The 15916-nt window shown below is 35.8% G+C and overlaps 1 protein-coding gene across 8 annotated transcripts in view; it reads right to left on the bottom strand.

Annotated features, from left to right (window-relative positions):
• The window catches only part of LOC136029063 (fasciclin-2-like), a 196992-nt gene that overhangs the window by 60971 nt on the left and 120105 nt on the right, over nt 1-15916 (bottom strand). For 4 of the 8 annotated variants that reach the window (XM_065707095.1, XM_065707101.1, XM_065707098.1 and 1 more), the window contains exon 3: nt 8892-8915. The exons of the other annotated variants lie outside the window; for them this stretch is intronic. In XM_065707095.1, the coding sequence (XP_065563167.1) occupies nt 8892-8915 (24 nt within the window). The remainder of the gene's footprint in view (nt 1-8891; nt 8916-15916) is intronic. 8 annotated transcript variants of the gene reach the window in all.

Genomic DNA, 15916 nt, shown 5'->3' with positions numbered 1-15916 from the left:
AAACACTTCTCGTACAGAACTTATCATTTTTTCTTTAACTTGTGTGGAATCTATAAGAAATCATGAAACGTCTAGCACAGTAAAAATTACTACTTTAAAATCTTATGGAGTGTCCGGAAATCAAACCACAAAATACAAGACACGAATTGGTCTTTCACAAACAGTTTGTGATGGTAAGCCCAACGTAGAGGGGAAACGACGATAGAGTACCATTAACAATTTAAAATTACCCACTTGTCCTAACTTAAGTAATCCAGAGAAAGAGAAGCGCAACGGTGTAATTTCCTGAATATTAACTATTTTTACATGAGAAATATACATAGGAAAAGAGGTGAAATTAAATTTTTGGAGGATTCTCAGGTTTAAAGGATACACACGTGAGCAACAATACACAAAATTGTCGATAATATTTATGAATCGCCTGTTAATGAATCGAATGAAATATCTATGAATAAAATAAATCCCTGAATATTCTTTTTAATAGTGCTGAAGCTTTGACTCTTTTTCTATTTCTTTTCCATTCAGTCTTTCTCTCCATCTATTACAAATACATGTGTGAGAGCCAATACATAAAATTGTCAATAACTATATATGAATCAGTACAGATTTTGCCATCTATTTTATGGAAGATATAATAAATACTTTTGGATTACTGAGGAAGAAGCCAGTATAAAACAAAGCCAACCTTCTCCTTTCGTTAAAAGTATCAATTCTAATTTACCGCTAAAATATATCACATTTCTAACAAGGAGACACAAAAAAGGATATTTCCATGGAAAAATGATACTCCTGAACAGAATAAATCCTGTCATTCTCAATTTTAATTCCACTATTTTGTTCTGACAGTTCCATTGAAAAAAAATTCATTATAGACAAACAGAATAACTATAAAAAAATTTTTTAGAAAACGGAAAACAAATCATTTCCAAGTTGAATTGTTGTAACTTAGAGAAACTCGTTATCGGAAATGCATCCAATATTTTGTCTACCATGTGAGCATCTAAAGCTTTTGAAAATGTTGATCATTCTTAACAATTTTTAAGAGTTTTAGGACTATAATGTTCACCCAAAATGTTTCTTGGCCATCTTATTGGGATAATCCCAATTTTATTGGTTTATTTGACGAATTTGATTTATTTTATTTGATAAATAAATAAATTTTATTTGATGAAGAAATCGTAAAGGATAATTATTTTATGAGTACCAGGATTCTTCTGGGTTTTTCCCCCGACCAACTATTATTTAGATTTTTCTTTACCAAGGTTAATTGGAGATTGCTATACTTCCATTTGCCCTTCTATAATTGCCTAGTAACTCTTCTATACTTCCCTAGTAGCCCTTCTATACTTTCATAGTTCTTCAAGGAGTTTATATTCTCGTTACACCATATTCTCTTAGTATCGAGGGACAGTCAAAGACCGCCACACGTTTAAAACATTTTGACTACATGGGTTTACACAAAACCCTTATAAACCTTGGTATGTAGACCTACGGGTTTTTTAAAGGTTTGTTATATCAAACACCGGTTTATAAAACATTTTAACTTGAAATGAGTAAGAATTCAAACTGAAACGTGTTTTTTTTATCAGCATATGACCTTTTCTAAAGATTTTCTTCTAATACTAGTTTGCCTTTGGGCTTTAGGGATCCGTGTGAGACTCCGTGGTTCCAACCTTTTCTTCCTTTGCTTTTAAAGTTTATCTAGCCACTAGTCAACAGTGTCGTTAGCATGTTACAGTCCAAATGCATTTTAAAGAGTGACCATGAATCTTGTTTTCAACCGCCTTAACTTTTTCTGACATTCGTCCCATGGGCACCCACGGAGTGGGGATGGGGCAAGCCTAGCATTTCATTCCTTCTGCTTCAAGCTCAAAGAATAACTTTTTCATTGTATAAGTTGTTCACCATAGCTTATTGTTTCTCGAGAAGACTACATTTGTAGGTACCGATGTTTTTTGTTTAAAATTAGTAATTAAAAAAACCGATCCTCAGCTCAGAATGAACGCTGATGCCAATGCTTTTCTTCAGTTATTTTTAGAGGATCAAAACTGGTAATATTCAAGCATTCAATGACTTTATTTTAAGTGCATAAACACATAAATAAGAAATAAACAACAAACACAACAATTAAATTAGACAATTTATAAATGTATCGCAGGACGAAAAAAAAAGGCAGAAGTGGATACAATAATAAAGAAAAAACCATGGCTCGTTGTATCAGAACATTTTAAAACGCGTTTTGAAAAAAAAACTCTAATAAAAAAAAACGTCATTTGAAATTGATCCGGGAATGGTAACTATTATTGGATCAACATATAAACATAGGAAAGGCATTCGGCCTGACGCACAACTAATCAATAATGAAAACAGGCAACATAAAGCAGTCTTTTTTTTTTTTTTTTTTTTTTTTTTTTTTTTTTTTTTTTTTTTTTTTTTTTTACTCCTTGGCAGGCCTAAGACTTCAAATCTACAGCAAAATTATAGAAGTGGAAACAGTAGGGTTACATGTGGCTGTTCTCTGTCAGGACCTAGCATCTACACAAGGCACTGATTTGAGTTAACGATGGACCTAATCTAAGCATGGCGAACTTAGAGGTGCAGCTAGAATGTAACCGTGTACTATTTTTTCTTGAATGCGATCTAATATTTACAGTGGTGAAAACTATTTACTAGTTTCCAGCAGCCAAAACCAAGTAGCCTACAGATACACATTATCACAAACCCGAATATTCCGGCAAAGATGGGAAGATAACGAACTTCAGAAAACGTCAAACCAAAGTATGTGTCTTCATCTAGTTCTTCCGTACTGAAGATGATAAGAAAAACATGCAATTTTCTTAAAAACTGTAAGAAATAGAGACTTTGGCAGAAGACAGCCCCAAGATTATAGGTATGAATATATGTGAAAACATGTAGGAAGCCAACTGAACCCCAATTTTCAATAAGGAACTCTTTAGACCTCGTATTGGTTTACATTGATTCTACAAATTCGGATGAAATGATAATAGCAGCATTTGACAATAAGCACTAGACTCAGGGGGGGATGTATATTTTTCTTCTCAAAATCGATGATTTTTTCTAAGAAAAACATCATTATATTTATCTCAAAAAAAGAAGATTTTTTCATAAATGATTTCTAAGCCTGATTTTGCTGCACATTTTTTTTAGCATTTGTTTCTTCTGGCTTTGGATTTTATTCGTTACCAATTATCGTGACTATTTACCTCAGTATTTCTTTCCTTTTTTTCCACTATTATAATCGATGGAAGATCGACTCGTTCATTCCCTTTTCATTTGGCAGTTTTAAAGTACCAATTGGGATCACTTGTGCTTCAAGATTTACTGATAGGTTAAATCTATTTTATTTTTCACTTTACTATCAACATTGGAATTTTCAAATTAAAGGTATTGCGGGGGGATGAGACAATAGGGAAAAAATTTCCTATCAATCTGCTTCACATAATGTAACCTGATTCGAAACTGAAACAAGCTTTTAAAACCACTAGAACGAACCACCCCCTTCCTTTATAAAAGAATATCGATGATTTATAGACAGTCAAGCATAAGAGGAGGTCGGGAATTCAGATTATACAAAACAGAACTGGTATTATAGGACAATTACCGCTGATAATAGTAGTAATAATATTGATGTCCCAAAACAGAAAGGCATATGCCACTTTTTTTATAGAGTACAAATTGATTCAAATTTATCTTGTGATTTCTTAGCTATTGTTTTTATTTGCAAAGGCGTATTTATTTCATAGGACATAGGGGAGGGAAATCATGATCCGTCAAAAAATAGTCCAGAATCTTTTAACTCAAATCTAACCTGATGGGGTTTTACATCCTTAATAATGAGCAGATCACTACCCGGTGCTTTTTCGTACAGTTTTTTTTTTAATTTAATTATGAATATCTTTTAAGGAAAGTAAAATATAGGCAATAGTAAGCTTAGTGTAGGGCCGTCAGTGATTCCACTGACCACTTCTTATATAACGAAATACAGATTTCCGCCTACTGTTAGTGTTCATTCATTGACGCAATATAGAACCGACTTTTTCATTAGTCTCTTTTAGCTTAGCGTGAGACAGGACAGAGAAGTGACAAAATAGTTGGAAAATATATCATATGGGCTATATATTTGCACATTGGAGGGGGGGGGGTATTTGGACAGTGCTAAGTTAGAAAACAGTTCTTACTTCATGATATGCAGAACAATTGTACTTAACGCATTAGACACTCAGACCCTGCTATAGAGACTATAATGGTTATTTCTCGTTCCCTATAAGAGACTATGCCAACGCTGGAGTAATTAGAGAACCAACTCCTCGGAGCCATGACACACTGTGCATTACGATTCATTTGTTGCATACTGGGGGGGGGGGCTAGCTTAAATGGCATGCAAATTTAATGCAATTTCTGGACAAAAACAAGCATGCACCTTGCTCTAGCCTCTTCCTATTTTCGGATTTTGTCAATTTCTGGTGTACAATTGATTCGGGTTTTGTTTCACTATTAGAGCTGGCTCTACAAGTCAGAACCAGAAACAAACCACAAGTGCATGAGGGGGCTTAGATGTTTTCTCCTTTTTCTTTACAAAGCGCCTATTTGTAATTCTAGGAACAAAGAGCTCCCCAGCTGCATTCATAGAAGAAAAGTAGCATGATTAAATTCTAAGTTACAACTATACTTAGAACGCTTTTTAAGTTGTTTGCTTAAAACTAGAAGAGAAAATCGACGAGCTCAGAGAAAACAAGCAGGACATACGTTTATACAGAGGAAGAAACCCTTCATTTGCGTAGGGCAATGCGTTTTAGGTTCGTCAAATATCTACCAAAGAAATTACAAAAAAAAAATCCTGATAAATCGACAGTTATCGATATCAGTAGTGAGAGGTTCCAATTTTAAAGACACATATACTCACTACTCTTTTCGTCCTTAAGGATTTAAGATCACGAAGAAGTTTAACAGCATTTCCCTCGAGACGAAAGTATTATTCATTTTCTTCAAGATGCAGGTGTTTGGTGCATAATAGGAAATGCTTTCTATAATATGCAGGTATTTGTTACATAATAGGGAGCGTTTTTTCTTTGATTGCTTAAAAAACCGCGAGGGCCAGGAAAAAACCTTACTGGCCTTAGAATGACTCATTTTACTGAATCACAAACCTTTTTTCTTTGTTTTTTTCCTCGATGAAACAGGATCTGTTTACGTTTGCATAATTCTCAAAAACTTTAAAGAAGCAAATCACTTATTTAGTCTTCAAGATCTTATAGACAATAACAAAAAAGGAGCGCTGATGTCAGGTTTCAAATCATCCAGAAAAGAGTAAAAGATGCTTTTAAAAAAGAGAAAAAATATACTGCTCGACACACAAAAGATTTCTTGTCATAAAATAAAGGAATCATGGTAGAAAAAAACAAATTCCAGGTAAAGATATTTCAAGAACAGACGAAACATTCGTGAAATACAGGCGGATGTGAATTTGAAATCCAATTCTCAAATGCACAGACACTCTTAGAGAAGAGACGTCAAGGGATTTTTCCTGCGGGGGGGAAGGAGGTTGAAAACATGAAAATTACTTCTTTAACCCACTTTCATTTTAAGTTGGAGGGGGCTATCCTATCTTAGAATTACGTAAGGCATTTTAGATTCAGATTGAATGTCTATTTGAATTCAGCGTAAAAATTCTACCATCGTTTTCTGATACCATATGTTACTGGAACTTATATGTGTTTTCACCGGAAGTTTTCAGTTATACCGGAAATTCTATGAAGAGACCATGCCTGAAGAGACTCTATTGTGTTCTTATGTTCTGAGTTCGATTAAGTACTGTATCAACAATTCATATGAAGCCATGAGCTTCACCTGATGGCTCTCGGAACCTCGTGTCAAAACTATGCAAATGTTTATGTATTTCGAGAAACGTCATGAAAAAAATATCGCCGTAAAATGTCTAGCCACCTGGGCTTTTTTTTCAGAACGACAATGTTACCTTGATTATATTAAGTGTCCTTTTCTCTTTTTTTCAGAATTGCATTTTACTGTGTATCTTAAATAGGAAAGATCTTTCGCCGACTCCCAATTGCGTTAGTTTAAGCAGTTACTTGAACAGGAATGCGACATTCAATCCGGAAACACGACAGCATATGGGCAGCAATATTCCAACAAGGATAACATCCAAAGTCAATTTTTAGAAGACTAGTTGGTTATGAGCAAATTAATGCCTATGTTACCATGCCTAACAGGGTGCATACAGTATGTGACCATGCATACAAGGTGGCATACACCATACATAGAGATGCCACGCATGGCGGAACAAGTTATGCTTTGAGATGTATGATGTACTTTGAGATCTTTGAGAGATGTACGCTAGGTTGCGAAGAGAGGGAAGACTTTCACTTAAGTCAATAGTTGACCAGACAGTTGTTAACAATTTTTATTTTTTGTATATTCAGCCAACAATTTTTTTTTACTGACAGGCAGACAGTCCTGTACATTAAATATTATAAGTAATTAATTATTAAACTGGAAAGTTACATTTTAAAGATTTACAATTCTGTAAGATTTAGTGATCCAAGCTAGGCGTTCGAATTTCAAAATCTCAAAAGGTCGGTTGGCATACCATCATGGCCAGTGTTTAAGATCAAGATCATATCCAAGGGGAGGAGAGCTCAAAATTTGAACCCCCTCCTCTGACAATTTTTGTCCGACTCATAAAAACGTAAAAAATGCATAAAAACAATTTTTTGGGCGTTTTCTATACCCCCCTTCCCTTCGAACACAAATCCTGGATACGTCTTGTTTTAATACACTGGTTTTATGATGATGGTTTCTTTGTAATAATATCCTAAGGACGATGGATTCAAATTGAATTCATATAAGATTTTTAAGTACAATTTCACCACTGATTCAACCTAGAAGAGCATGTAAAATGAGGGTTGACTAGAAAAATCGTTTTAATCATTTATTTGAAACACTACAAGATTCAAACTGTAGCTCCATTTTTTGGTCCAACTATGAATAAAATGAACCAGTTAGAGGTCAATATGGCCAACTCCATCGGGATTTAAATTAAGAGCTCTGAATCAAGGGGTCCTTCTAAATATCAAAATTCATTAAGATCCGATCACCCATTCGTAAGATGCCTCGTTTTTCACGTTTTCCGAGAATTCCAGTTTCCCCCTCCAACTCCCATCAATGTCACCGGATCTGGTCAGGATTTAAAATGTGAGTTCTAAAGCACAAGATCTTTCTAGATATCAAATTTCATTAAGATCTGATCACCCGTTCGTAAGTTACAAGTACCTCATTTTTTTATTTTTCCGAATTACTCCCCCCCCCCCAACTTCACCAAAGAGAGCGGATCCGGTCCGAATATATCGGTCACCTATCTTGGACTTGTGCTTATTCTTTTCACCAAGTTTCATCCTGATCTCTCCACTTTAAGCGTTTTCCAAGATTTCCCCCCACCCTAATGACACTGGATCCGGTTGGGATTTAAAACAAGAGATCCGAGTTTCAAGGTCCTTCTAAATATGAAATTTCATTAAGATAAGATCACGCTTTCGTAAGTTAAAAATACCTCATTTCTCCTTTTTTTAGAATTAACCCTCCCCCCAACTCCCCCAAAGAGAGCAGATCCGTTCCGGTTATGTCACTCCCGTATCTAGGACTTGTGATTGTTTTTCCTACCAAGTTTCATCCCGATCCCTCCACTCTAAGCGTTTTCCAAGATTTGATTCCCCCCCCAACTTCCCCTTCACCGGACCTGGTCGGGATTTAAAACAAGAGCTCTGAGACATGATATCCTTCTAAAAATCAAATTTCATTAAGATATGATCATTCCTTCGTAAGTTAAAAATACCTCATTTTCTAATTTTTCAGAATTAACCCTCCTCCCCCAACTCCCCGAAGAGAGCCGATCCGTTCCGGTTATGTCAATCACGTATCTAGGACTTATGATTATTTTTACCACCCAGTTTCATCCCGATCTCTCCACTCTAAGCGTTGTCCAAAATTTTAGGTTCACCCTTCCAACTCTCCCCAATGTCACCGGATCTGATCGGAATTTGAAAAAAGAGCTCTGAGACACAGCATCCTTCCAAACATTAAATTTCATTAAGATCCCATCACCCGTTCGTAAGCTAAAAATACTTCATTTTTTCTGTTTTTCCGAATTAATTGCCCCCCCCCCACTCTCACCCAGATGTTCAAATCGGGAAAACGGCCATTTCTGATTTAATCTGGTCCGGTCTTTGATACGGCTGCCAAATTTCATCGTCCTAGCTTACCTGGAAGTGCCTAAAGTAGCAAAACCGGGACAGACAGACCGACAGACCGACAGAATTTGCGATCGCTATATGTCACTTGGTTAATACCAAGTGCCATAAAAACGTAAACACATAAAAACAAATCCATAAAAACAAATCGCGGGAAAGAAATTGCAAAAGAGGATTCATCACTGGTTTGACTTAGTATACAAATTATCTGAAGGAGAAAAGTATGGGATTGTTTGGTGTTAGCTGGTGTATTTGGTAAATCTCCTTAAAGATATGTAGAAAAGATTTAGTAAAATTGAACGTAGTGTATGTAGTATACATGAAAACACTTTGGTGTACAAGTATACATTTTTTTCTTCTTACCCTTAGACTTAGAGAATATTCCAGTGTATCTACATAATTAGGAGTCTACTAGGTGCTTCAGTGCTAACACCTCAAAGAAAAATAGATTTTATCAGATTGGCTTCTGAAAATATCGAATATCTAAATACAAAGGGAAATTATGGGTAAAAATTGAAAAAAAAAACAACATCAAAACAACAATGGGTAACAATCACAGCATTTCGTGCTACATTTCAACATGGCTCATGCAACGTTGACAGGGCCTACCTTTCGTAGATTAAACCTCCGTCACTGTGGAAAAAAATAAATTATTTATAAATTAGAAAAACAATTTTATAGATACAAAACTTGTAAAATAGATAAAAATCAAAGGTTCCACAAAATAACTAATGAGTGAACCAGACATGAAGAATAAATATTCAGCGTTCTTATTATTCAAAATTGAAATGCCACAGTTGTGAAACTGTGTCCAAATCAAAGGCTTGATCACCAGTTCTTCATGTAAATAGATACAAACAGTAAAAGAGAACCAAAATCATTAGTATTTTCTATAGTTATTTAGGCAACAAGTTAATTGAGACTGTATGGTACTTTTAGTAACTGCCATGCAGGTATAACTTAATTAAATATTTAATATATTGAGCTTGTTAGGTTATGTATTTAATATAATGCGTCCTGGGCAGCCTGCTTTTTATAATTCTCTGTCGTAGCTTCCATAATTTTGTAACAAAAGCATTACATTTTCACCATATTTTGGTGTGTGTTATTAGGATTAACCTTACTTTACTTCTTTTGTGTGGTCGCTATAACACATAAAAACTAAACTTATGATCTCTGTGGGGCTCCTTCCGAGAGCACAAATCTTTTGCTTTGGAGGAATAATCCCAAAAGACTATTTTCTTAACATCACTGCGGGCTCTTTAGTACAATCTGAAAAAGTCAACAATTTAAAAGAGACTGAGGAGACAAGTAACGAAATTGAATTTTGTTGCCCTAATAGTCTCGCTTCATTGGCAGAAGTCTCATAATCAAAGGCGCTTTAATAAAACCATTGACTTGTGATGACATACACATCGTAAGGAATATATGTTTATAGAGAAGGTTATAAAACTCAGTCGTACAATGGGCCAAATTATATCTACCTATTTTAATCCCTTCATGTTTGAAATCGAGCTGTAATTTGTTAAAAAGAAACCCAATAAAATTGTTTCGGTAAAGAGCGACATGTCTCCTTTTCTCGGATTCATAACATAGAACAAGTGATTGCAAGAAGCTAAGGGGGGGGGTGTCATTCGATCGAAAATTTTCAATCTAGTGGTCTTTTTAGGAAATTAAATAAGAGGATTTTAATGTCAATTTAACGCAATCGTTTTTAAGTGTCCTAGGGTTATGAATAAAAACTTCGACATATGCGTTTTGACAAAAATAGTCGAAAGTTACATAAGATATGTTTCCAAGGACAACATGATGCACGCAGCTCCCGAGACAAGGCCAAAAATAATACAAATGCCCCTTTTTAAGACAAAAGCTTCATAGATAAATTTTGAAGAAAGGCGGGTATGTTAAGAGATGGTTCAGGGGTTTTAGTCTACAAGTTGGCGAGGCCAGAGCAGAGACCAGGTAAACAAGTAAAACTCCTTCCCGCCTAACTCAACTCCAACTACGTAGTATGTGCATGTTTCGTCTCTTTTGGCTCGTGATTGTACAAAGGTCAATTGGAGGGGGGGGGTTCACTTCAATAAAAACCCGAAAGTGCATGTTTTACAAATGAAACTTAATTCCTATCGATTTTTTTGTTTCATATAGGGCCGAAATTGCAATTTTTGTCGCACACTTGCTTGCAGCCTCTTTGGAATGGCTCCATATTATCCGAAAAGCCAGTGACGTAAATTTGAGGACACAAAAGGGTATGTGTTTCTATGATTTTTAACCCATCCCCACAAATCTTGTAAAATAAAATACGTTTTTTTCGGGGGGGGGGGGGTATTTTCATTAAAGAATGTCTTTTTTGGTATTTTAATTTGAAAGAATTGAAAAAAAGGCTAATTTGCCGACCCTATATCTTGGAAAGTTACTAACCAGAACACGCACCCCGGGTTTGGATTGTTTGGTCTGAGCAAAACCGTTTTTTTTTTTTCACGTATTCGGTTATAATTAGCTTATTCTTTCCTTAGATAGACTACGGTGCAGATGCATTCAACATAATGCGTTCTGGTCGGCCTATTTTCCATAATTCTTCCTTGTATTTTTCATATTTTTGTCACCAAAGTATTATATTTTCATCCTATTTTGGTATATTTCAATGTGATTAAAATAAATTCACTTCTTAAGTTTGTCTGGATAATACATAAGTTCCCCTGGAAAATATATTCCCCCCTACAAGCTTTCGTCAATTAATGCAACTACATTGAGCCAATTTTAAAACAAAAGTTTCGTAGTTAAAATTTTGACAAAACGGTGGGAATTTAATGTCTGGTTGCAAACTGGTTATCATCAGAGTTGTAGGGCCTGGGGACCAAGTTACTCCTATCCCATCCCAGCTTTTTAGAATAGAAAATTTGCACCTATTTCAATTTAGAACCGAATATATTTAAAAAATCTTTCTTTTATTTTAAGGTAAAGGTAAAGGTAAAGGATACGGCATTAGACTTTACAGTCCCTACCGGCGGTGCTGATCTCCGTTTCTTGGCCCTTCAGCCAGGAAGTGCAATGGGGGGTTGGGGGCCAGCCATCCTGTGCTTGCGCACACCCTTCCTGTTTACCTTCCCCAGATTTCTCCAGGTACCCATTTAGAGCTGGGTCGACTCTGGCTAAGCTTACACAGTCACGCCACTGACCCCCGTCCCAACTGAAGAATTGGGTACACCGGGATTGCTCAGTCTTTTACGGAATTTTTTCCTTTCTAAAGCTGTAAATCTGTAACTATCTATTTAGTTCTACTAATCTAACATGAAATTATTTTCATTGATATTTTTCACCTTTTTAATCACTCCTCCCCATCCCTTAAACCTCGCCAAAGGCTAGAATGCAATTTGTGCTTTAATGAAAACGAAAATATTTTAGGCAGTTTTTACTTTCGGTATTAGTTTTACTTGTCTAATATGCATGGTCCATATGCTTGTCTATAGGTATTTGCATAGTATCCGGAACTCACAAGAAGTAAAGTTAGGTTAATCATAATGAAATATACCAAAATATGATAGAAATAGAACGGATTATATCAAATACCTAACCTAAACACCTCTAGGTATTAAATGTTTAATTAAAATGTACCTCCATCATAATTTATTTCATGAAAGAACAATCTAGTTATAATCGAATGTGAGAGGAAAACCGGGTTGACTCAGACCTAACACAGCAAACTTCTTGAATGTGTTCTGGATAATACACAAGTACCTTTCCAAGATATATGGTGGGAAAATTTGTCGTTTTTTTTTTTCAATATAATACTCCAAACGGTAATACAATGCGGCTAAAGAATGTGCCGATCAAGTGCCGACCAAAGGCGCCATTGACGGACTTGCCTGGAAGCGATATAACCGACGTTTCCATGGGAATTTGAAAAGTGTGCTACACCAACTTTGAGGGATTAGACTGATACCTGGCTTTTTTGAAGCACTGAAATAAATTACAAGTACCAATAAATTACACAAGTACCTTAGCATATTTGTGACAATCTGTTTATTTTACTTGTCTGATATGCAAGGCCGTATTTAGAAGGGGTTACAGGGTTTGACTCCCTCCCTCCCTCCCAAAAAAAAACTGTTCAACTCATAAAAACTTAGCCAAAATGCATATTAACAAATTGTTATACGTTTTTAAAAAAATTTGTAAGACCCCTCCTCCCACGAAAAAAATCCTACTTACGACCTTGCTAATATACCACCAATTTCCATCAACATTTTCAGCCTTTAAAAAAATATTCGTTTCAAACGTTAAAAAATCAGGGCTAATCAAAACTTTCGAATTAAGCAATGTATACGGTTTTTCGTAAGGCGCGAATGACAGGCGCAAATACTAGAGTTGAGACTTTCACAGGGTCTGAGAAGGCGACAACATGTAGCTGTAGTAGTTCTGTTGACTTTAAGCTAGACTTCATTGTTTCGTATAATTTCTGTTTATTTTAGCATTTATATCTTCATTCATACAAATTCTTGTTCGTCATAGGTTTCACTCTTCCAAAGTGGTAACGTTTTAGGTTTTGATATCGCCTTTTGCTTTTCATTGGAAACTTGTGTTTTCTATTTGATTTTATGAAAACAACCAGGGGGTAAAAGGCAATCTTTCTTCAGTCCCACAAAAAGATTGGGGATAAAGATAAGGTGTAGGAAGGGAGCGAAATTGCGTGTACTTAAAACAGGCTTCCCTTGTAATATGTGTATTGCTCCCATGTATTCGCATGCATTCCCATAGATCATTATTTGTATTTTTGTGTTTGTGTTTTATCGTATCAAATGGATCGTATATCGTATCAGTGTTTTATCGTATCAAATTCCCCTGTATATTATTACCTGATACATAAACTTCAAGGCAACTACTTATCACCTAGCGAACAAGACTGATCATTACAATTACCCAATTTCAATGAAAACTCTAAGTTTTAAATAGCTATATTAAACAGTTGGAAAAAATGTAGCCTAATCCTATGGGGTATTTCAAAAAAGGCACACGTGGCTCTCTTTATAATGCGTCTAAAACTCAAGAACATTCAAAGACAGTTTAGAAAAATATATCACAGCAATACACCAAGACGACGAACCATTCTTCAATACAATTCAAGAGATGACCAGAACTAATCTTCAATACTACGCTGAATGTCATAATATAAGATATGTTCACAAGCAAAAAAACAAAAGATAAGAGCTCATATGGCACTTGTGATGAGGCCGGAAGAGCCAAGAGCTCATATGGAATGAGCTTTAGCAAAATTCTATGAATCAATAGATTGATTTAAAAGGAAAATCAGAGGCTTAATGTCGGTCGAGATTTAAAATAAGAGCTCTGAGTCACGATGTCCTTCTAAATATCAATTTTTATTGAGAACCAGTCACCCGTTCTTAAGTTAAAAATACCTTAATTTTTCTAATTTTTCCGAATTAACACAACTCGAACCCCCCAAAGAGAACGGATCCGTTCCAAATATGTCAATCACGTATCTATAACTTGTGCTTATTCTTCCCATCAAGTTTCATCTCGATTTCTACACTAAGCGTTTTCCAAGATTTCTGTTTCCCCCCTCCAACCCCCTATGTCCTCGGATCCGATTCAAAATTGAAATTGGAGCATCTGAGACATAAGTTCTTTCTATATATCAAGTTTCATTAAGATCTGATCACCCATTCATAAGATAAATATACCTCAATTTTCACGTTTTCTAAGATTTCCGGTTTCCCCCTCCAAATCCCCCCAATGTCACCAGATCTGGCCTGGATTTAAAATAAGAGCTCTGAAACACAAGATACTTCTATATATGGAATTTCATTAAGATCCGATCACTCCTTCGTAACTTAAAGACACCTCATGTTTTCAAACTTTTCAAAATTAACCCTCCGCCCCCCCATTCCCCTAAAGAGAGCGGAACCGTTCCGGTTATGTCAATTACGTATCCAGGACTTGTGATTATTTTTCCCACCAAGTTTCATCCCGATCCGTCCACTCTGAGCGTTTTCCAAGATTTTAGGTTCCCCCCTTCCGACTCCCCCTAACGTCACCGGATCCGGTTGGTATTTAAAATAAGAAATCTAAGACACGATATCCTTCCAAATATTCATTAAGATCCGATCACTCGTTCGTAAGTTAAAAATATCTCATTTTATCTAATTTTTCCGAATTAACCGTCCCCCCACTCCCCCCAGATGGTCAAATCGTGGAAACGATAATTTCGAATTTTATTTCGTCTGGTCCCTGATACACCTGCCAAATTTCATCGTTCTAGCTTATCTGGAAGTGCCTAAACTAGCAAAACCGGGACCGACAGACAGACCGACAAACGGACACACTGACAGAATTTGCGATCGCTGCATGTCACTTGGTAGATAACAAGTACCATAAAAACACACAAACAAACAAATGCAAGGTACAAATCCCCAACGAGGCTCTTTAGCCGTATGGAAGGTCTGTATAGAGCCATCTACTTCAAACGCACTTTTTATTGAAACGAAAGCTTCGGTCGACCCTAGTGAAAAATCTATTATGAATCGTATCTATTTAAACCTTATTGTGATTATTTTCCCGTAGAGCAATAAAACAACTATTCTGTGACTAAGATGCAAGTTAACGTATTTCAAACAGTTCGTTCTAACGAACTGTGAGTGAGGAGTGGCTCGGGCCAATAGTAACCGAAATTCTAAAGAAAACAAATTGATTAAATTTAGTACATTAAAAGAATTGGCTTTTTATGCTGATTCCAAACTATAAAATTCCTTAGGTTTAATGTTCCCCATCAAAAGTAACGAGCCTGAGAAAATTTGCCTGATTTTCAAAAACGGAGGAATAACTCCCCAAAGGGAAGCGATCCTAATGAAAACCACAATGTCAAATTCAGAATATCAAAGAAAGCTACTTTCTACAAAATACCCTCTCAAACAAAAAACTTCTTTTTTTGCCAGAAGAAAGACCACGGATACGTGTTTGTTTTTTTTTTTTTTTTTTTCAGGGTTGATCATTATCAAATCAAGATCCTAGAAGATTGGGAGAGGGCTCATTCGGACGGAAATCAGATGTTCTAGTACCCTTTTTAACTGCCCTCAAAGATTGTGCCAAAGGAAAGACATTTGTCTGCACCAAACCACGATTTTGCAACGAAGAGGACCAAGTTGCTAATGATTGAAAATTTTGGCACAGCTAATCAACTTAAAAGTATAAAAAAAACTAGATATTGAGTTTCCCAATTGCAGAGGAAGTAATGCCTAGCGGTGGCGGATTCGTTACTGAAATAACGTAGTGAATACGATATAAACTGTTAACATTTAGTAAAATATATTGCTGTCACATGTCAACTGGCAAAGAGGTGTAAAAGAGGGGGAAGGGTATCATAACCTTGCTAAGGAATTTCTTGGAGACAAGGGGCTAGCAAGTACTACCAGGATTTGTGTTTTCAGCGATTTAAAGGGTAATTTTTCTCTTTTCTTATTTATATACATTGTTTCAATTTATTTAAGCATATGAGCACACTGTATTTAGACATCAGATAACCCTATTCCAGAAGTCGCTATGGCTCCAGCCGCATAGAATATCATATGTCTCGCAGAATTTCCATTCATGTGAAGAATAATACCTCTTTCAGTCCAACC

The sequence above is a fragment of the Artemia franciscana genome, chromosome 7 (assembly GCF_032884065.1).
Source record: "Artemia franciscana chromosome 7, ASM3288406v1, whole genome shotgun sequence".
NCBI lineage: Eukaryota > Metazoa > Arthropoda > Branchiopoda > Anostraca > Artemiidae > Artemia > Artemia franciscana.
The sequence above is the reverse complement of the archived record's forward strand: the minus strand, read 5'-3'. Positions and strand labels throughout refer to the sequence as shown.